At 45.1% G+C, this 23,190-nt stretch overlaps 1 protein-coding gene across 1 annotated transcript in view; it reads right to left on the bottom strand.

Moving 5' to 3' along the window:
- Positions 1-726: 726 nt before the first annotated feature.
- MGLL (monoglyceride lipase) overlaps positions 727-23,190 on the bottom strand; it is a 59,925-nt gene continuing 37,461 nt past the window's right edge. The window contains exons 3-7 of the mRNA XM_009999275.1: positions 13,909-14,045; positions 12,284-12,394; positions 7,199-7,288; positions 1,792-2,007; positions 727-852 (exon numbers count right to left, since the gene is read on the bottom strand). Of these exons, the coding sequence (XP_009997577.1) occupies positions 727-852; positions 1,792-2,007; positions 7,199-7,288; positions 12,284-12,394; positions 13,909-14,045 (680 nt within the window). The remainder of the gene's footprint in view (positions 853-1,791; positions 2,008-7,198; positions 7,289-12,283; positions 12,395-13,908; positions 14,046-23,190) is intronic.

Genomic DNA, 23,190 nt, shown 5'->3' with positions numbered 1-23,190 from the left:
TCAATGTGCTAAGTGGGTTTGATTGCACATTCCTCCTCTCCCCTCTGGGATCCTGCTCTGATGATGAAAATTAAAGAGCTGCTCAACACTTTCCCCAAGTGCAAACTCACAGAGGACGTGCAGGGTGGTGGGGGAGGCTCTTTTTATGCTTCCTCCTGCCCTGCTTGTAAAGGCAGTATCCAAAGGGGTCTGACCTTGAAAACCAGCCTTTCACCTTCAGGGAGCTGTCAGCTCTATTTTTAGCCCCTCCTTGTTATCCAGCACCTTCATACTGCTCAAGGACCAGGGCTTTTAAGGTACTGGATGGTGGGGTCAGGGAAGGGACTGTGCACACCTGGAATCAAAACCATGAAGTGGAAGATACTGCCTTCTTTAACATACCAAGAGTTATTGCAGTATAAAGACACCCGGCACCCCAGCTAAATCAGAGAAGGGGAAGTGATGGGGGAAGTTTGGTAGGTGAGGGGCATTTCAGTAAAATCGCCCCACCTGGAGACCTTTGATGGCTGCTCCCACAGCTATCAGTTCTTCCCCAGATTAGGGCAATGGCCATTTACATCACAAATAGTCCCCCACCCTGTGCTTCTCCCCCCCGTCCTCCCTTACACTGTGCATGATAAAACATCCCAAAAGTCCCTCTACTGTTAGATCTTTTCCAGAGAGACTCTATTAAGAAAAGCATTGATTCTCAGAAAACCCCAGGAAGAGCTGCAAAAACAATTGCTCTTAAGTATGGCTGGTTTCTCCAGCTGCTGAGACCTTCTGGCCAATCCATGTTAGTATTTCTGTGAAGACAGAGGTAGTGACCTCAGGCAGCTCTTTGTGGAGGGCATGATAAGCTTCCTCATACACCTGCAAGCAGGGAGAGAGCACAGATTAGCAGAGAAAAAAAATCAGCATGAACAAAACAGCCTTCAGGCCTCTCTGGTCAACACCTGCATATTTAAAATATCCTGCCCACACCTGATCAGTTTTTTTTGCCTAGATGTGGCAGGTTATGACAACTGAGAGATGCCATTGGTGGAGCTGGACCTCTGTGAGCAGGAAGGCATTGGCATTGCAGCTCAACAAAATCTGAGCACCCTCCTGCCCTTGGGGTGGAATAATGCCTGTCCCAACCCTGTGCATTTATTTCTTCCTATCCCACCAAGAAAGAGGAAATACTTACCATGCCCTTGGAGTTTAAAGGACAATGGGGGATGTTCCCCTCATGCCTTGTGCAATTTTACTCCTTTTATACCCAGGCTATCCAGTTATTTTTCCAATGATAAAAGCTTTCCCTTGGTCTCCCTGTCTCTCTTTCAGGCTCATTCATGTGCTAACAATTGGTTAATCAGCTGTGGCTCTCTTGAAATGAACAGATGTGAAGTGGCTTTTGTTGTGCAGGGCTTTGGGAAGGCCCCCCTGTACCTTTACATGCTGGGGCATGAGGTAAGGTTGGTGCTCACACAGTTGGTGTTGTTCAGAAGAGCTTTTGGGGTCAGCACTTTGTCTGCTTATGGGCCTTACTCGACTTTTACGCCAAGTTGCTTCATGTCCAAGAGACTGTCTAGGTACACAGCCACTCGTGGGTCAGGCCTTGAGATCACTCATCAGCCCAGCTGTAGGTGGTGAAAGGCCACCACGCAGTGCCTTGGCAGGGCTACCTCCTGGTGAAGGGTCTCACCAGTGCATCAGCCCTGCTTTGCCTCCAGTTCTCCAGAGCTCAGCAACACTCTAGCCCTCACAGTCACACATGTTCAGCCCAACAATGAGAGGATAAAACCCTAAAAGCAAAGAAAGCAAGGTGACCTTGAGCGTTTTGTCCTGACTCTGCACTGTGTCCATCAGTAAATAGGACCCTCTGATATCGCAGAGCTTGTCGGAAGAGCCGTGTAGCACCAGGATGGGCAAAGTCAACTTGGGCAGAGCTCGTTCAATTCTGGCAATGGCATTCATCAGCTGGATGACAAAGGAGACCTTCATGCCACCATGGTAGACCAAGGGATCAGATGCATAAGACTCTATCTGGCAGGGAGAAAGAGGTAATTTAAGGTTAGCAATATTTCATGCAGAAAAGATGAAGCAGATCAGCCAGGTGCTGACGAGTTTCTTCCCTTGGCCTGCCTGGTCATTTCCTACTCTGTCAGGACATCCTGCCATCAGTGTCAAGGTCAAGGTCTTTACTGTGGCTATCCAGAATGGCTCACACCACCTGGATTAGCCCACTCTGTGTTTCTTGTGTCACTAGAAATATTCAAACCAAAGCTCTCTCTGCAGGCAAACAATCAGTGATGGACAAAGACTGTTCCCGTGGGGGCACCTCCCTGCATTTTTCTGCTCTGCTGTATCTGTCTGTCACTCAAAGGTGACAGTCTGTTCTCCAGAGGGTTCTTCAAACTGTGTTACTTGAAAGCGTGACATTCTCTAGGTCCTTATCCTCTCTGCTGAGGGCTCAGGTGTTCTTCTCTTTCACCTTCCTTCTCTGGGAATGAAGACTATGACTTAGACCTACAGACAACTGACACATCTGACTGCAAAGCACTCTCACACTGAGGGGTCCTCTACGGGTGCAAAGAATGCACAGACAAGGGAGCAAATAATGGTATTAGGTGGTAAAGCAAAAAAAAGTCAACAACTTGTTCAGCCAGATTGTGAGATGATAGAAATGTACAAGAGCTGGTGCAGATAGTTGCTAGGAACAAATAGCTACTGCAGCAGGCAAATCTACAGTAAATATTTGTATACTGTACATGGAGACGGCCCACACAGCCACTGCCATCTCACTATTTGCCAGAATGCTTGGATTATCGGTTGGTCCCTGGCACAGCCTCCACTTTCTTCCAAGCCTGGCAGATGTTTATAGAACTGATGGTTATTTATAGGTTAGCCAAAACCAGTCTCCTCTCCTCACAGGCATTTGGGCCTGTTTGAATTCTCTGTCTTTGCAGAGATGTGAGGCTTTCTTGGCTGCTGCATGTGCCTGTTCTGAGGGGAACATGGGTGAGAGGTGACCCACCAGACCACCCCAGGAACACGTAGCTATTAGGCACAAGCATGGAGATGCACTGTAGCAGGACAGCATAGCCTGCCTGGTCCCCACCAAGAAGCCAGAAAGGCCTTGGGGTGGATTCTGAATTCATCTCCCTGTGATATGAGACCATCAGGGTGGCAGAAGGACACGATGTGGTCCCCCTCCTCCCACTGCAGGGGACATTATTTTGCCAGAGGGTGTAAAGCCAGTTTCCCCCCTCCTTGTCTCAAATGTGTTGGGGCACAAAGCACTGGAAATGAAGCTGGTAGTGACCCATGCTGGTGCTCACAGATCTTTCCCCATCACCTTCCTGCTTCTGGTCTCCTCTATCTCCTGCTGCTTGAAGACATGATTCCTATCCCTGAGTGCAACAAGGGGAAGGAGTGGGTGGGAATTTGGGATAACTAGGGACTGGCACCCTTCATTCCTAGCCCACAGCACTGAAGATGAGGGCTGTAGAGCCTCTTCAACTTGTGCCCGTGTTGCACCAAGGAAATTCAAGTTGGAGACAAAGATAGAGATCTCTCACCACAGCTTTTAATGTTAGCATCTTAAGTACAGTACCTCCTCTTCAAAAAAGCAAGTGCCTCTGCACACTGAGGGTTTGGAAAATTGTTTGTACAGGGCCACTGCAGAGATGAGATTGTGGTTATGGTAAAAGGATCCACTCTGAAGACATGCTGAGCATCCTCCACTCCTGCTGAAGGCCCTCAGAAGCAGAGAGACAGAACAGCAAGTGGTCTGCACAGACCCTCCCAGTGCCTGACCACATGTTTGGTGCAGGAACATCCACCTACATCCTCCATCTCTGAGGCTGCCCAGCCTGCCTGCTGCCATCCCTTCCCTGCAAGAAGCTGCCTCTCAGGAAAGTAGTCAAGTAGAAAGTTCAGCTTTAACTTCCAACTCACCAGCTGCCTAGTGTGGTGTTTCTGGCTCTTCCATTGACAGCTGGATGCACCCTGGTAAGAGCCAAATGTATTTGAACAAAACCACCGTGTTGCACTGGCTACTTAGCTTCAGCCTAATCTGGGAGTTACTTGTTTGGATCTATGTCACAGCACTGTGCTAAAAAAACACACCTTTGAGATGGGCTTGTTTTTATTTTTTAGAGTTTTTTTCTAATTGACAGCAAGAAATTAGGGACTTTTCAGGGAGGGGGAATTAGGAGGGGTGGGTGGATGGATTGACAGAAGTTCCCTTCCCATGGAGTAAAACAATGTTGATGAATTCATATGACCTGCCCCCTCCCCAGCCCCAGAAGTGCTAAGAGAATGACCTAATGGCTTTCTTTCTTCCTCTTGTTCTTTTCTGAAGGAACAGGGATTTTTTAGCTACTGAGCAGCCAACAAATATTTTTGTGTAGATGATGGGAGGGGAAAAAAATAGTAACTCAGTCTTAACCCAGGTCGATCGAGACTGCAGGGGAGGATCCTGTTCCCAGCAAAATGAACAGGAATCCTTGTCAGTGTTAACGTTCAGTGCATGGGGAGAGTGCAAAGAGCAGCTTGCTGGGGAAAGAGAGACAGAGAGGGAATGGGCTGTATATTCTGCAAGCTATGAACTGCAAACCCTGTAATCCCAGAACTCCTGTTGGCACACTGAGCTCTGGGACAGCGGGGACAAGTGAGTGAGGGTGATCCCAGGAGAGCCTGCTTCCAGCCACGATCCAACAAAGGCTCTGCAGTCCATCACCACAGCTCTTGTTTCCCTTTGTGTAGTGCTAAGACAGAAGCAGCCATCAGGGCCCCTGCTGTATTGTGCTCCCCTGCTTAGAGGTCTGTATCTTCCCTTTGCATTTTGCACAGCAATTCATTATAAGGCAATTACAGCCTCATCCTATGTGGGCTCTGCAGGAACAAGACTGAAGTCAGGAGGACTATTCCACTGAATTCAATGGCAACTAACGAAGATTAATGGAGTAAAGGGGTGCCCACCCCCATTATGTTATTCCTCCTTGGAATAACAGCACTTGCTGGGTTTTTAAGGTTGCTTGTTGCTCTCTTTTGTGTCTCTTGCATTTGATATAGCAAGCAGATCAAACAAACATCTCAAACCATCCTGTGTTTCAGTCCCTACACCCTGAGAACAGCCTGCTGGGAACACAAATTCATCAGGAAATTCTTGGATGATGTCCCAAAAATATTTCTAGAAAATAGAAAGTTGGTCTGGCAGTAGAATATGTTTAACATTTAAATAATGGATGTTTCCAGCACATTGTGTGCTTTGAAGCTGTGCATCTTGAGTCCAAAAGGAGGGTGGAGTGTGCATTAGAGGCAGCCAGAGGACCAAGATGCTGCGTTGACTTCAGTAAGTGGCTGGAGCCTCAGATCCTGCTTTTCACATGCCAGTCCACAGCTGTGATGTCAGCTGGGTGTTCACTTGCAGGTGTGTGGGCAGCACAGCAAGGAGGGGCTTCTTGTCTCATTTTGAAGACTACTCCTTTATAAGTAGACTTGAATGAAGCAGACCTATATTTTTATCCACTGTAAAAATTCCTTGCTCCATGAAAAGGGCAGAGGAAAAACAATGACATTCGAAAGAAGCTCTTGAGACTTGGAGCATCACAGAGCAGAGGGAGCAGCAGCAAATATTTGTGTAGAAAGACAACAGAACCGCATTTATTATAAACTATGTCCAGTGGTTGCTGTGGTGATTCATAACATCAGCCCAACAGCCTACATGGAAATGCTCAGTGAATATTGTACACCAAATCAAAGAGAGCTCACTGACACTTTTCAAAATGCATTCTTATTTGGGATGTTCCCACATCAGCACTTTTCTCCTGTAAAGCTATTTAGTGCAGCACTAGTGTCTTCCAGCACAGGATCCAGCTGTTGGAGGTATATTTAAAACTGCTGCCCTTAAGAACCAGCTGCAGCACAGAGCTCAAGTGCCACTAGACACATCAGTGCAGGAGTAGGCAAAGAGCCACGTGTCCCAGCCACACTTGCTCTTCAGGTAGGGGGTAACACTCTCAAATTCTTCCCCTCCTCCAGACCAGTGATTGCTTTTATGCAAATGCAGAAGTGAGAACCTTCCTTTTAGTGAATTAGTTCTCTAATTTAAATATTTTCTCTGAATTTTATACAAGTTAGAGCAGCCGAATGTAATTAAGAAAAGGTTTCTATAGCTTGACTGGAATCAGCCTTCTTCCCAAGTATATTTATTTTGTGCAGCCTCATATGGTACTTAAGAACATGTCATATGGATCAGTGGCTGCAGATGAGCTCACTTCTTGCTCATCCTGACAGTCTCCTAGAACCTACTTTGTCTTCCTTTTCTTAGCTCCTTGGATCTTTCTGCCTCCCACCCAGTGAAATGTCATGCTCTGTTCAACAGATAAGTGAACTAAAAGTTGTTTGACCAAAAACCTCTTTGGCAGAACCAAGAAACAACCCTGAATGCCTGGAGGTTATCTTGGGAGGCTCTCACTTTCCAGTTCAGCAAATGGGTGAGTCAAAGAGGTGGGATATACCGAGGCTGATATTGCCTTGCACTTACACAGCTGCTGACATAGTCTTTGCTGCTGATCCTTTCATGCTGGTTGAGCTGCCTGCCCGGAGGAAGGCAATTTATTGACTTCTACTTAAGATATGAACTGCATGAACTGCAAGAAAAATGACAGCATCTGCCAGTGAGACATGAGCTGATGTGGGATCTCAGGAAATACTGACGACTACGCCAGTGAAGCACTCCTGCTTTTGACACAGCTTTGGGTGCCATTTTCTATCCTTCAAGTTGATTTCTAAAATACACCAAGTTCTTGGTCACTCACCTCTCCAGACAAGGTAACTTAGTTCACTTCTAATTGAGCTGTGGTGGAGGAGACAAACACCCTTCTGAAGTGCTTTTCAACACAACCATAGCACAGGTCTCTACACTCATATATATGGGATATAGATATATTTATCTATAAGCCATAATTTTCTCATAGAGGGGTATGTGTCTATGATTCTGTTTCTTGTAGCCAGAGTGGTTGTGAAGAGAAGAACAGCTGATGTCCCATAGTGAACCAAGCTCTTTCTGCTAGGTGTAAACTTGGTTCCACTGACTTCAGAGATGGTTCACCTTTTTACACCATCATAGATCTTACCTTCATGATTCAGTAAAACACTTTTTCTTTTGTTGTGTTTTTTTTTTTTTTTTCTTTTTTAAAAAGAAGATAAAAGGCATTTGGGTTCTCACCTCCTTCTTGTTCCGGGAAACTGCACTTGGATCTATGGATCCCAAAGACAGGTTTGGGAGAACAAAGTTGAGCACTTTTGCTGCAAAAACCTGTCGGAGAGGAAAGCAAGCAGTTAAAGAGCTAGTTAGAGTGAGAGAGATAACACTGAGGGCCAAATCCTGGGCTGATGGGAATCAACACAGAAGTTAAATAGTTTAGAAATGCCAACTGACATTGGAGAAAGATCTTTCCTAAATTTGAAGCACTTCTCTTCAAGAGAAAGTGTTTAAACTGCTCCTGGAATCAGGGGGTGGGTGTGCTGGTCTGAAACACCATCAGCTGTCTGTACATGTGCAACAGCACAACTTTGTTGCACTTTCCCTTTTTCTCAAGTTAATTTCTAAAAAGGCACTTTGATAGGAAAATGCCATTTCTAGACCTTGGAAAAGCTGGATTTTGCTGTTTTATTGCCCTTTCCTTGTGGCCACAGCTCTGATTGCAGGCTGCAGTGCATGAGTGATGTTTGGTGCAATTTGCCTTGGATACCCTCTTTCTGATAAGCATATTCTCCAGGGAACCTGTAAATAAACAACTGCAAAATGTGCATGCATTGGCTAAGAAAATCCATTGCTCACTTGTCTCCTGGGAACAAAATACAAAAGCATTAAGCAGCCCAGGCTTGAAACTGTTGGCAGAAGCAAGGGTAATGTCTTTCATTTCAATAGAACTACAAGCACATTGATACCAGGGTTCTGCTCTGATCTTTGATAGCTGTTTTTAATTACATGATCACCACTTAAGTCAGAAAATTAGTGTTTCTTGGTCTGTTTTATGGCCCTTTCATGTTCACAGCTAACACTCGCAGCCAGGCTGTCACCTATGTTCTCGGTTTCTGCTGAATTGTAATCACTTCTGGAGCACTTCCTGACATTTCAGATTGCATATGATACATGACAGAGTAATTAGGATATTAGAGGAATAACACAAGGTTAAAGTCAAAGTCATTCCAGAGTGAAAAGCAGTAAAGACTCACAGCAGATTTAAGAACATGCATGTACCTTGGGATGGATATGCTAGGAACCAGGGTCACTTTCTACTAGTATTTTGAGCCCCTCACTGGCTATGACATTGTGTCAGCAAAATTCATTTCTAATGAGGTCTCTGGAGTTAGACCAGCAAAATAACATATCCACACTGATGCAAGCTTGAGCTTATGATGCAAACAAGCAGGAATGGGGTTTTTTTTGTTTCATGCTAACTCCAGAGATGGAACATGAGTGAAGAGCTAGGGTGAGTTCTTGTGCCTCCGTGACTGCTTATACAAGAGGAAATACCTTGGCTTGAGATGTTAGCTGATGTTCTCTCAAGATCTATTTAGAGTACTGGCCACAAGATCAAGACGTTGGTATTAAGGCCATAGGTATTTAGGTCCAAGATGACATGTAAGAGTAAAAGTTGGCGTGTATTTTTTAAGAGGGGGACTTGGCTTCCTTTTTATATTTGGCTGAAGAAGGAAGGACATCATCGCAAATTCCAGAAGCCATGAGTTTGATGGGGAGTCCAATATTGTCTGTTTGGCATGTGTGTGAATATTTATATTGCCAAGGATCTGTGATGGGGATTTTGCAGAATGAGCATAAATTTGAATCTTCCTCTCATATGAGCAACAATACACCAGCCTAACACTGTGCTGAAGGTGAGGAAAGTGTAACAAGGAAAGGAGAACTACATCTATGCTCTTTCTCAGGCTCTTCCTTGTTGGAGACAGGCTAGACACACTTTTGTCAGATTCAGCATGGCCATTTTTCTGTTCTAATATATGCTTATCATCCCAGCTCCACAGCCTGCTGATGACCTCGCCTCTGTGACGTGCTTTGGAAACGTTATTCGAGTTTTTGCACGTGTCTGGAGTTCTGCCAAGCCAAGTCACAAGCTGACTGCTAAAATGCCACTGAGATAGGGCTGGCTTCTGACCACATGCATAGCAGCATGTACTGTCCAGGGCTGGTGATATTGGAGAAGTCATTTCTGGTGTTCAGCTGTACAAGAGAGAAGCACCAGGCCCTGCACACAGACACTTCAGATGTACAACTGCTTGTGTGAATGCCCTTTCGATCATTTCAGCTACAAATGAACTGGATTAACAAATATGTGATGCTTGAACTGGTTAAGCTAGCCAGGCTCATTTCAGGTTCATCTGACTGAGCTGAGAAGTCTCTGGAAGAGACCAGGTTGAGAGTAACTGAACAGTTTTATCAGGGAGATACATATATATTTATATGTTTGTCTAAACCTGATGACTGACTTTACTTCTAAACGGACAGAGCCACAGTAAGAGTTTTTTTAACGTAATTCTTTCTTCTAGATAGGCTGAATGTTTTAGAAAAATTTCTCTGCACTGTTACTGGGTGCAGATTCAGCCTGAATGACTGGGAGACTCTCACGTACTGGGACAACATGGTGTCCAATTGGGTTGTAAAGCAACAGATCAGCAAAAGTACAAATGGAAAGCACAAAAAGGAAAGAGAGAATATTGTGTACTTAGTCTTTAAGGCATAGGCTGAGAGTTTGCATAGGATTAATCACTAGGGAATACTTCCTAAGGAATTGTCTGGACCACCTGATTTCAAAACATTCAACAGCAGAAATGCAGTGGGAGATGCTCTTTTACCCTTAACTCTGCCCTTAGCCAGTGTCTGTGACTCCCATCTCTGCATCCTTTGAAATTTTGAAGAGTGAGAACCAAATTTTGTTCAGATTAGCTGGGAAGAGAGGGGGAAAGGCAGCATGATCCCTCCATCTCCACTGGATTTGCAACCAGGTGCTTCTGTCAGGACCTAGGATTTACAGGGCACAGATTACACTGTGCTTCTGCAAAGAGCAGAATTTGGTTTTCTTGCACGTCGTCTGCTAACATGCTGGGTTTCTGCTGCTGCCAGGGCTGGCTGGGCAGCCAGGGAAGGGATTTCTAACAGAGACTGAAGGACTCAGTGTTTAATCTGTCCCACTCTTATTGTTGTATTGAGCCCTTGTTTGTTTAGGCCAAGGTAAATTCTTGCTCAGCTGGAAAATTCCCCAGCAAAGGGATGAATGCAATGGTCCTTGGGAAATGGCCCTGGGCTGAGAAGTCATACCAGTTCCAAGGGAAAACCAAACCCTTTGTGCCTCAGAGGCACAAACACCAATTAAATGTTTTTTTGGCTCTCAGAAAAGAAAAAAAACCAACAACAAACAACAAAACAAAACACAGAAGTGTTTTCAGCTCAGCTTTATGGGGAAACATGTCTTATGCAGGACTACTCTGCTTGTTCTCACTCCTTCCTCTTGCAAATACTTTTTCAACTCCAGGACTGATTTCAACTAAATGTGACAGAGCAGAGATATTTCAGGAATAATTAATTTTTTATTAACCAATTTTTTATCTATGTAATAATAGATCTGAAACAGAAATAAACTCACTGTGCACTTGTAGAACTGCATGCAAGAGACTTTCTAGGAAAGAGACCATGTAATAATCTCCAAAATACTTCAGTTAGAGAACAGCATTTCCTACAGTGAAATAAAGTAATGATCTGGTACAGACCTACAAGAAACCAGACTGGAGTAATACTAGTTCCCACAGAACTAGAAGAGTCCTCACTTCAGGAAGGGTTTAGCATCTAGCAAAAGGTACAGTTCTAGAAGAAGGAAGATCTTTCCATACTTTCCTTGACATTACTAGAAACACAAGGCTAATAGATTCAGATTTCAGATCCAGACTCTATTTATTTTTTTTTTTCTGAATATTTATTATTTTTCCCTCTCCAAAGTAAGAAAAAACAGGGGCACCTGTGCTTGTGGGACCCTTATGCTGATTCAGGTACAGCCTCACCTGTGAACAATCAGCTACCAGCCTAATAATAGCACACTTTGGTGCTCTGATTCTTAGTTGTAAAAGCTTTCCTGGATGGTGTGACTTCAGGATTCACTTCCCCTATGAAAAGGAGAGGGGAATGCACTTGGAATGAAAATATTGACTGGCATCCTGGTGGTGCAGAACTCAGAAGGGTTTTGCATGTTAAGGTTAGAGATCTTCAAGTGTTTCCTTCAGCGGAAGAATGAGGTGATTAAAAAGCCCCTTTTGGTGCCTGTAATGGCTTGTGGGGTCAGCAGATGGCTTTGGCTACAGCAGGAAGTGCAACAGGATTATACCGAAAGCTGAGGAAATGTTTCCTTTCTCTCAGAAGAATAAAAAGCAGGAGAAATAGCTTAGAAGTAGCTGAAGACAAGAAGCCAGTTTGAGGAGAAGAATTTGGGGAGAAAGGATAAAGGCAAGAGTCTCATGGGAATGAGATGGTCTTTCCTTCCTGCTGGCTTAGCCAGTCCTTCCCTTTCCTTCCAGCTTCTTTTAGGGTTGTTCTTTATTCTTTTAAAACTCCAGAGGGGAGAGCTGAGAGTCAAGTTGCCTTATGGGGCCTCCCTAGGGAAGGGCAAAGTGGGCAGCACATATTTGGATCAGAAATAGCTCTGGAAGAGAGATGTGAATGGGAGGGGGCTAAAGCCTAAATACAAACCAAAGCAGATGGTCTGGACAAGGACCAGCTATGGAATCAAGCCATGGGATGCTGGTGGGGCAGTGCGGCTTTACCTGGGAGACTCCTTTGAGGTTCGCAAAGCTTTCCTAGGACTCAAGAGCTCTAGTTTTGTTTAGAAACTGGTCATCCCCCAAACGCCAGAAATAACCCTGGCCTGACTTAGCCAGCAGCCTGTGTTGCAACGATACCAGACTCTGTATGAGTCAGGAAGAAAACTGCAGGAGGGGAAGGGAAAGGACGGCGCTGTGTGGGCTGCCACAGGGTGTGGTGAAGAAAGTACAGTCTGCTACCACCTCCTGAGGTAGCATCGTTCTCCAACTCTCATTTATGTAAGGTTTTCTGGATGAGTTCAGGATTCACTTCCCCTCTGAAAAGCACGTGGGACTACAGGGGAGGCACTTAGAGAAGTGTTGACTGGCATCCTAGTGGTGCAGATCTCAGTGGGGTTTTGCATGTTAAGGCTTGAGATCTTAATGTGTGTCCTTCAGCTGAGGAGTGAGGTGACCAGGTGCAATGTGGGTTTGCTCTTACCTTGATGGGAGTGGCGACTTCTGGGCTGGCTACCACTAAAGGAGAGATTAACAGCATGCCTGAAAACTCACTGGGTCTCTCACTAACGGTCAGAATGGAGATGGCTCCCCCCTGCAATGCAAAATAACAGCCCACAGCTTAATACAGGTGTCAACATCTTATTTATATAGCAATCCTATTACTGGAAAGGTTGTAGTCCAAACAAGCAACTTATTTCTGCCCCAGTGAGAGTGCAGTGTGGCCAGTGAGGAAGGCTGGAGGATCAGGCTCATTAGGAGCGGCTGTTTTTTTTGGGGGGGAGAAGAGACCTGGTTTCTGCTCTCGTGCTGTAAACCCTGACATTCCCCTGAACTCAACTCTCCGTGCAATGTCCATCAGCTCCCTAGGATGCCTTATGTCCTCCTCAGTTAAAAGGACTAAGAAGACTATGTCTGAAGTGGTAGTGCAGGTGGACTTGAAACTTCAGTTGAGGCTTTATCAGTGTGACAGACTGGTGCTGTGCGGGGAAGATGTGGTTCAGCTGGGCTCGCCCCGTGCTGGTGGCACTGGTAACCTGGGCAACAGCAATGCTGCAATTGCAACACTAATTACTGGAAGTGAAATATTCTCCTCTTCAGTGTCCCCAGCCCCTCCAGCCTCCCAGTGCTGTGCCCAAGGCCTGACAGTGAACACCCAGCCCATGGGTTTGAGCTGAAGGCCAGCCGGGCTGAGCTCTCCTGCATGAGGACAGGGGCTGGTGGCGTGAGGGGCAGGGGACAGGAGGGACCTGGCTGGCTTGCTGGGTAAAGTTTGCAGAGGATTAGTTGCCAAGGGAAATATTTGGTGAACTTCCATGCTGCTGGAAACAGGGGCTTGTTAAATAGAGCAGCAGCAAGAGGCATCTCAAAGACTTCACTGGGAAATTAGCTCCTTGTTACAGAGGCTTTGGAGCACAGTGAGCACTTCAGAGCATGCCATGCCTTCTTATGCAAGAACACTTGTTTATCTGAGCATGGCCTGAATCCTAAAGTACTTATTCATTTTCCTCTCCTCCGGGAAGGCAGGGAGAGCAGATCAATGACATCAGTGGGAATATTGCTAGCTTGAATGAAGGGATTTGGCCCGTGCTGTCAGAATCAGACTTCAGATCTGTTCACCAAATCAGTGCCTTTGTTTTTGCAGCCCTAATCCCTGGTACATTTTCCTGTTAGGTTGTTTAATGAAATGAGGCTACAGGGTATTTTCGTGCTTCAGCCCCTAGCTGCTCACAAAGCTTTGAAGGGCTTAACCTCCTGATTACTGGTGGAAATGAAAGGAGAAGCCAAATGTTGTAGGGAGGTGGTGGGACTTACTATGTACCCAGTGTGAATGAACGATCCTATCATAAAATAGGGACCATTGTCACAAATGGTGCTAATTAGGGCTGTGGTCCAGGTGGAAAAGTTGAGGACTGATTATACTCAAGGCAGATCCTGTGGGGTAAGGAATGCTGGCAACTTGGGCAGTGAATGAAACAGTAGGGAAGGTCACTTGTAGTTCTGTTTTTCCTGCTGTGGGCCAAGTTATTTCCTGCCATCCACAAGAGTACCACCATGCTGTGGCACATGGCCTGGGTGCTGCCCAGAGGGGTAGAGGATGGTGCTTACCATGGAGTGCCCCAGAATGAGAACAGGCAGCTCAGGGTACTCTTTCTTCATGAGATCAACGTGCTGCAGGCTGTCCCTGATGAAGACGTGGAAATCTGAGACAACCATACGATCCCCCTCGCTCTGCCCATGACCAACTGTAGGGGAAAAGGAGAGAACACATCCAAGTCATTCCGAGCAGTGGTTGCAGTCGAGAAAGGCTTTAGCAGAAACATGCCTGTTACTGTCTTAACTTAACCTTTCCTGCCATCATCTCTCAAGAGAAAGAGCGCTGCAGATATACAGAGGAAGCACACAGAACACTTTAAAAGTGACATACTGTCCATGATCTGGTTTAAAAAAAATATTATACTCGCCTGTTTTTCTACCTGCTCTTCAAGACAGAGCACCAATCTATAATCTCTTGCAGCTTTCAACATCAGGGTAAGGAGGGCAGAAGGGCTCTCTTTCCTTGCTGTAGGGATGGCAGGTCCCTGCATCCTGGTAAATCAGTTTTTACCCCATGGATCATAGCTGCTGGGGCAACTGTACTGAGCCAACTGCTACAGAGAGTCTTGGCAAGAAACGGAAACATTCTGCAGACTAGATATGGTCGATATAAACTTAATGGGCCATGGACACAGCCTTTTCCAGTGTCTGGAGCATATGCTTTGCAGAGTTCTGCCTTTTCTCATTGCTAGCCTGGAGCACTGGGTGGGCTGGACACCATCTCTGAGAGGAGGTGAAGCCAAGTGACAGTGGTTACAACAGCCTGCAGAGGGCAAGTATCAAGTGGTGTGCTCCCCCTGAAGAAGTGTTAATGCAAACTGCACTGCCCCTGGATGCTGTTAGCTCATTCTGTATCTGGGAATTATCTTGTCTGATCAAAGGGAAGGGAAAGCCTAATATGGGAGATGGTGAGTTGCTATGGGAACAGCAGCATCCGTGGCAGAGGTGGAGCCAGCATCACTGCAAACACAATCTAGGCAATTTTCAGCTTGCAAAGGCTTGAGATTAATATCACCTTGGGGAAGCAGTTTGCATGTTTACCTGACCTACATGTTATTAAGTATCACGAATTTTTGCTGAGTTTTGGGGGGCTTATTAATAATTTAATGAAGCCTCCTTTGGACCCTGCTTTTAACTATTAAACTAATGTTCCTCATTCAGATGGAGCAATACTTGAGGAGCAGTTTGTCTGCATGTATCGTAAAAGAAGGCCATGCAAGTCTTTGATGCTCCTTGTGTGGAGTTAGCCAGACAGCCTTACTAGGTTATGTCTTCTATTTTACTATTTTTCTTTCTTCCCCTCCAAGAAACCAAACTTACTTGACCAGAGAATGAGTTAATTGCAAGTTTGAGTCTCTCAGCTGAGAAAGTTTCAGGATGAGGAAATAAGACCTCTTCTATTAGATGAAAGACACAACCGAACATCAATATAGTCATGGATCTTGACATGTTTTTCTCTGATCTTTCGCCTTTGGAGCTATTAAGAAGGAAAGGTCAGATTCATCCTTGATGCAAAGCTATTTGCTTTGGGTTTTGCTGGGAAAGAAGTTGACGTAGTGGTTCCACAATGCCACAGGATGCAAGAGAAAGGGAATTGCCTGCACTCAGGAACTGGAACTAACCAGAGGCTGCTCCCCACCCAAGTGACACAACATCCAAGGGAGACAATAGAGAAGTGTCATAAGAATCACAGCTCCATGAGTTCCTCATCACAACAGGGCCCTGGGGCCCCTGGTTTCAGTGGGGCAATGTGACATTATAACCACAAGATGCTCATCTGGAAAGTGCTGTGACTGCCAGTGCACACCCACCTCACACACTTGGCTTTCAGAGCCTGTAAAATACATTTCCTATCTGGCTGTCTTCATATCTAACTTGTGTGGTTCACTGCTAGAATCATGTACCTGTAGTGGCTCAGTAATTGAGCATTCCAGTTTGTAGGTACTGAGATAACTGTGGGCAACTTTTCCTGCACATGAGCATTTAAAAAAGAGAATCTGAAGCACTTTTTTCCAAATGGCCAATCTCAAATTAGGAGCTCTAGGCCTCCATTTCCAACCAAACACACCACTGCAAAATAACATACTCTGCTCAAGCGAAGTCTGAATAAAGGCTGCAATGATCTGGCCCTGTATCTAACAGCTATGAAGTTTTGCCCTCTATTTTCTGTGTGAGATTGCTCAGACTGTAGCTCTGCCACCATAGAGACAAGAGCAGTAACTCATGATCCATCAATTGTGTTGGAAAGCATGACTTCAGAGCATGATTCCACCTATGATTATAGATCTTCCAAAGCTGCACACCTCTCTTGCATGGACAATACTGACTGGCTGTGCAGGAAGACAAAGCTGAGGGTTCAGCAAAGAAATATTTGAGGGTTTGAGGGCTCTGGGGAGTGCCTTATCACCATGGAGGTACCATTCTGAGGTATAATGGATCCTGTGGTCCTGTAAATGCATACTTCTACAAGTCTTTACATTCCCCAGATCCCACACCTTCCTGTGCTGTGAGGCTTGGCTGGTTTTTGAAAGCATCTCCAAAGCAGCCAGATTCTTCAGCGGACATTGGCTCATATGCTTTAAAAAATGTTACATCCTGGTCAGATTGGAGATAAGCTGAGGAAAATGTAAATAGAAAGCACACTGCAACTCAACCCTCCCTTCCCTTCAGTAAAGGCCAAAGGGGAACGGCCTGAAGAAGCAAACATCCCAGCTCTGGGCTTGCTGGGCAGATTCCTGCCAATGAAGGGAGCTGTGCTGGGTCCCCACCAGCACATTGATTTTTTGCTGGGGCTGTGGGGCCACATCATAGCTGAAGAAATATTTCCCATTTTGCCCACCTTGAAATATTGGCAAAATTTTTCTTCTAAACACCAACTTTTACAGAAGCTATACACTACGTGTATTCCTTTCTCTTTCCTAGTGCCAAGCCCTCCCAACAAAGGCACAGCCCAGCACTGCAGGCTCAGGTGTGGACTGAATTCCTCCTCACAGCTTCAGCATTTTTTTAGCAGGAACATTTTGCTACGGAAGATGAGGTGACGGGGGAAATGCAGGGTCAAATGTTGACTTCAGCTATGCTGCTGTAAATTTACTGATTTCAGTTCCTTACAGTTTACAGCCAGAGGAGAGCAGAAATTATGGGCTATATTGTTTTTTCAGCCTTTGCTCCCTATTTATTATAGAAAAGCCATAAAACAGAGAGAAAGGACATGAGAAATCTGCTCAGGGAGCAGTAATTCTACAGGCAGAATCTGGATCTTGACTTTTCACATACTTTGAGCTTTCCAGCTTTAGGGAAAAGGGAATGGTTTGGATCCTTTTTTATTATAGTGAGGACGCCATCACACACATCTCTGGGGTAACATGCTCTCTGTAACCAACTGGTGGTAGAAACAGAAGGAATGCAGGGCTAGATTCTTACCTTGGATCCACCACACTGTTTTCCTTGCTAGATCCCTAACTTCAAGATTTTGAAGTAGGAGAAGCAGGAACAGGGAAGGTTAGGAGATAGTCAGGCACTCCAGGCTTACTGCTCCCTAGCAGAAATATATTTTGAATTGCAATGGTGCTAACACAGGAGCACTGGGACTTTGCAGGAGTAGTTAAAGGTGGGAACTGCCACCACTGCCAAGTCAAGGATCCACCAGCCACAGCCGAGGAGCCATTCCTGTACCATGGAGTCGCCCATTGCACGGACACTAATTGTCTCACAGGGGTTCATGGGCAAGGCCGTAGAGTCTGATTCAAGTCCCAGAGGAGCTGTTGGAGGCCAGAAAAGGTGATTTTACTGCTTCAGCTCTGGCTCTGCAGCAGCAGGCAGCTGCACATTGCACTGCAGGCAGTGGTGTGCAAAGGAAGCATTTTTGTTAAAGTCCACACCAAGATCAAGCTGAAGACCCTCTTCCTTCTCTGCCTCCTTCATCAATAAGTTTACTGGAGTCTGACCAGTCCCTTTGAAGCAAATGTGTTTTGGAAAAGGAAGTACTTACATGAGTATTATCTGTTTATTAGCTTTCTAAAAGTTTTGTTTTCCTTCTGAGGGCTCCTGTCTCTCTTTTTCTGCCTCAAATTGGAGGCAGAATGTGCTCCTCACTGATGCTGGACACTGCAGTACATGGGAAGGTGAGCCCACCTCCCCCTTTTTTGCTCTCACCTCCCAGCAGGTGATAGTGCTGGAGAAAATATTACCTCTTCCCTGCTGATGAACTGTCTGAGTGAGGAAACCCCCCCCCCAAATTAGAAGATCTCATAGATGCCTTCACCCTGCAGGTGCCCACATGGAGAAGCAATGCTGGGTGCTGAGCCCTCATAAGGGAGATGCCAGTGACAGCAATTTGGATGGCTCTTCTCATGTGCAAGGTGCACATGTACCAATCTAATCCCACTCCCATGATTTTCCTTAGCTTGTGGCAACTTGCTCAGATGAACTGTCTGAGTGAGGAAACCCCCCCCCAAATTGGTGGGGTCCTGGCTGTGGTGGTCCACAACCTACCCTGTGACCCTGCTGCTATGGGAAGAGACCACTTCAGTAGTTCACTTTAATATCCAAACCCCACAGACTGAGACAGTGACCATTGTCTGCTTTTCTCTCTGCCGTACAGCAAACACTTTCAGACCTGGAGGTGAAACTTACACTTAAAGCACAAGATAAAGCATCTCCAGTTTTCAGGAACGTTTCAGTTTTGGAAGCCAGTGCAGCAGCTAATTAAGTGGTGTCACAAGGCATTGTGGCTGATGCTGGTATATTTATAAGATCTATGGAAACTCCTCTGAGCAAGGGCTACTCTTTTTTGCACTTGTACAGCACCCAGTACTGCAGGCGTCACCACAGACCTTGGTCCAAGGTTCTGTAAGATCCAAAAGTAACTATTAACTAGAATCCCAGCCTGCAAGGCAGCACAATTTTGCAGAGGAGGAGATGGGAGAAAGCACATGGATGGGGAATGTGGGTGAGACAATACACAGGACGACACTAATAATGGGTTTACACTGCAAATGTTGTATGAAGCCTTGATTTTCTGCTTGGGTGTTTTCTTCAGGTTTAATGAAATATATTAATGAACTAGTAAACACTTGAAATTGTTGAAACAGTTCACCACTGGAAAAACTATACTTGTTCTGTAAGGAATCAAGTACACATCCTTTTCATCAAGTAAGCAAAGCTCATTAATTAACCATACTAGATTTCAAAGCTCTCAATGTTTAATTATTTGTTTAACAAGCAGTACATCTAATCCACCATTCAGACACACAAACAACTGAAAAAACAGGAAGAAGCTTCAAAGCAGGACAATCAACATCTGGAAAAGTCAACACACTGTGCTGTGCCTGCATTGTCAGTAACATATAAAGCAAATGTTCCACTGGCAGAACAAATACACACAGGAAGCACCTCTGAGTTCATTCTGCAGATTCCTACTCAACAAAGCAGCCTCCTTGCCCTGAGAACAGACTTTTCACACCAAGGGAGCCTGTTCTTTTTCCCATCTCCTGTCTTTTTCCGCACCCCAACCAAATCAAGTCTGATGCATGGAGGACATTCAGTACTGTCTGTCCTCTGTATGTCCATATGCTTCATTTTGATTGCAGATGGAGAGCAAAGGCAGGACAGAGACCCCTGAGCTAGGAGAAGCAGGATAAGCTGTCCTAGGATTTGCCATGCTACCTGGACTTGGACCAAGCTGCCACCTAGATCAGCTGCTCTGCTGCTGCGTATTTTGTAGCTCAACCTTGGAGGTGAGCTTTTCAACATCCATCTGACTGAGCTTTAGCTGCCCACCATCTCTCTCATCCTCTCTGACAGCTCTGCTTTCCAAAAGAAGAAAAAGCAGTGCTTAGGCTGGAAGGGAGCTGTGGAGTGCTTCAGCAAAGCCCAGGATCTGGACCACCTGGAGATGGGACCACGGGGCACAGTGCAGAGTAAACCTGCTCTGCAGTATTTGACAAGCTTGACACTGAATATTTTGTATAAGCCTATGGTCTAAGGCTTTTCCAGAAGTACTACTTCCTTATCAGATAGGAAGCATTAGGAACTACATGGAGAGGGTTCCCCCTCACGACTGCTTCCATCTTTATGTTCCTCCAGGATCTGAATTACAGCTCAACACATGCTTATCCTTAGTAATGTTTAACTACTCTTTTCTGGGTAGTCCTCAGCATTCCTTCTTTCACACCACCTGTATAGACACAGTGAGTACTCTGGGTTTTCCCTGACAATAAGCATATTATAAACCCACTAGATACAGCTCCCAACAGAAGGCTCTCTCCACCCTTGGTGTTTTATGGAGCACATAACTAAGAACTCTAGATAAATTCCGCCTCTCTTACAAAGAATCTCATCCTGCACACAGAAGTCCAACAGCTTGCCTCTTCTTTCTCAAGGTTAGGAAATCATTTTTCTTTCAGCATTTGCTGGATAGTTTTTATTCACTTGCCTCACACAAAGAATGCAGCAAGCTGAAAGCCTTCTCCTCCCACAACAGACACACATTTGCAGAGCTGAGATATTTTTAGAATAGTGCACACACAGAGTTATATTGTTTGGTGTCTTGGTTAGGAAAAAGAAAAGAGAGAGGCCATTTTTTATACTAAAATTATTTGTGCCTTATTTCTGGGGAGCAGAGAACTGGTCATCTTGCTGAAGCCATTTAAAATCTCTTCTGTGCTTCAGAGATGACAAACAAAATGACCTGGTATGTATCAGAGCAGTTGTTAATTCTGTCTGACAAGGCAAACTGTTTCTGTCCATGCTAAGAGCCAATTCATCTATGATGGATACAAGCACGGCTCTTTGGCTTTAGAAGACTTGCCCATTTCTTAGGCTGTTGCTGAATTTGGCTCTGAATTGCAATTCCTTAAAAGTCTTCCTGGAACATCATGTTGCTCATCAAAACATGCTGAAAAAAGCCATTGGCTTGTTTGTGTTGCAAAATAATGAACTCTTCGTAGGCTGCATTTATAAACATCAGTCACTGTGGCCAGACTGGAAATTTAAGTGTCTCCTGGGGCACCACATAATGAAAGGGGGCAGGACAGTCTCAAAACCTGCACATACCACAGTCACTTCCCATGCTGCCCAGAGTAGGGTAGCTTTGCCATTCCTATCACAAAATCCAGATGCTGCTTTAACATGGCTGGTGGAAGCAAAGGTCCATGAAAGAGGAATATGGAGCCTGTTTCCTTCTCCACAAAGCTCATTCTACTTTCTTCCTTACCCCTTCTGCAATGGCACCTCCCAAGCTAGCCCTCAAGAATATGAAAGCAAAAGATAGCTGAGGGGACTGTCCTCTACCAGGCCACTACAATCAATGATTTGAAAATGCTGCCCAAAGACAGTGTAAATGGTTGAGCAGCTGTTGGATTCCTCTGCAAAAGAGTTTCTTTTGGTGATGCATAAAACAATTCCTATCTAACCTCTTTTCCCATAGGATGAAAATCAGAATATAAATGTAAGATACATAATCAGTGAGGCACTCTAAGGGGTCTTACAACCTGGTAACAAGTGACTTTATTTAAGGCCCTATAAACATTTTTAGCTGTTATTCTTTCAGTGTTGCACTAAGATTTTGCCCTCTTCCATAAGGAGCAGCTAATTCTCTGCAGTATTGCTGAGGTGACTTTATTTAGCATCAGAGTTGGTCTTCAAAGACTTATTCTGGCATGACATAGAACCAATATCAGTGGTCAGATACTGCAGAAAAATGGCAAGGACTTTGATGGAGTTGATCCAGGGTCTCATGGGTTCATTTGACATATACCTTCTAAGAACAGAGAAGGGCCTATTTTCATCCACAGATGACTTAAGATACCTCTCGGATGGTAGCAAGAATTTTACACTCTCTGGAAGAGGAGAGTAGCCAAGGACAATCTCCCTGCTATTTTAATTTAGCTTTAAAAACACACACACACACATATATATATATACACACATAAATTATCTTGTTTTAGTACCACAAAATGAAAAAAAAGAAAAAAAGAGTGCAAACTTTATTTTTTCCAAGATGAAAACAAGGCTGAAAGTCCACTTGCATTAACTTTCTGATCCAAGTTGCAGCTTCAAAACAGCTGGGGCACCAATTCAAGATGTCAGGGTTTTGAATAAAGAAGCCAGTGCTGGAGTGGAACCACACACTCCCCTTCCCCTTCCCTGCCCATTTATTCCAAAGCACGGCTGGCATGTGGGTTGGCTCTCCAACATGCACATGCTATTAAGTCCTAAATGACAGCTTGTTTAACTAGAAAACATTTCCATTTTTGCCTTAACAAAGGCCATTCATTTCTTGCTCTTCTGTTTGCTTAAAGACGGTTTCATTTGCCCTGCCTGAGAGTTTGCGCAGCCTGCCCGATTGTTCCCCTCCAAACAGTGTGGCCAGTTAATGACCCACCTCTTGATCCCTGAGAGGGAGCCTTGCCCAGCTCCCTGCAGCAGCATCAAACAAGCTAGTTACATTGCAAACTCCACACATGTGCCTTGAGTTTTTGTATGCTTGAGAAAACAACTGGATCAATTCATCTCAGGAAAGACAGTCCTGATTCTTCCCTGTTAACAGTAGATTAAGCATCAAGAAGAAAAGAAGATGAAAGCTGGGTCATGTAGCAACTCCTTCCATGCTGTTGAAGAGTGTCTTGGGGGACAGGCACAACTGCCTTTCAAGCTAGCTTCAAAAGGTTCCCCTTCATGCAGACCACCCATTGGGAACCCACTTCAGTAACAACAACAACAACAACAAAATTAAGAGCCATTTTTCACCCAGTTTATCTACATGTTAAAATAAACACCAGTTCCCATATAGAGCAAGGGCTCCCGGTGGGTTCTGTTTAGTCTGAGATTCTTGGCACCAGAGTACAGCTTTTCTCTATTTCAAAGCAATCTTGGCACAGATTTTTTTTTTTTTGTGCCCTGCCCATTTATTCCAAAGCACGGCTGGCATGTGGGTTGGCTCTCCAACATGCACATGCTATTAAGTCCTAAATGACAGCTTGTTTAACTAGAAAACATTTCCATTTTTGCCTTAACAAAGGCCATTCATTTCTTGCTCTTCTGTTTGCTTAAAGACGGTTTCATTTGCCCTGCCTGAGAGTTTGCGCAGCCTGCCCGATTGTTCCCCTCCAAACAGTGTGGCCAGTTAATGACCCACCTCTTGATCCCTGAGAGGGAGCCTTGCCCAGCTCCCTGCAGCAGCATCAAACAAGCTAGTTACATTGCAGACTCCACACATGTGCCTTGAGTTTTTGTATGCTTGAGAAAACAACTGGATCAATTCATCTCGGGAAAGACAGTCCTGATTCTTCC

The sequence above is a fragment of the Chaetura pelagica genome, unplaced genomic scaffold (assembly GCF_000747805.2).
Source record: "Chaetura pelagica isolate M959 unplaced genomic scaffold, ChaPel_1.0 scaffold316, whole genome shotgun sequence".
NCBI classification, from domain to species: Eukaryota; Metazoa; Chordata; class Aves; order Apodiformes; family Apodidae; genus Chaetura; species Chaetura pelagica.
The sequence above is the reverse complement of the archived record's forward strand: the minus strand, read 5'-3'. Positions and strand labels throughout refer to the sequence as shown.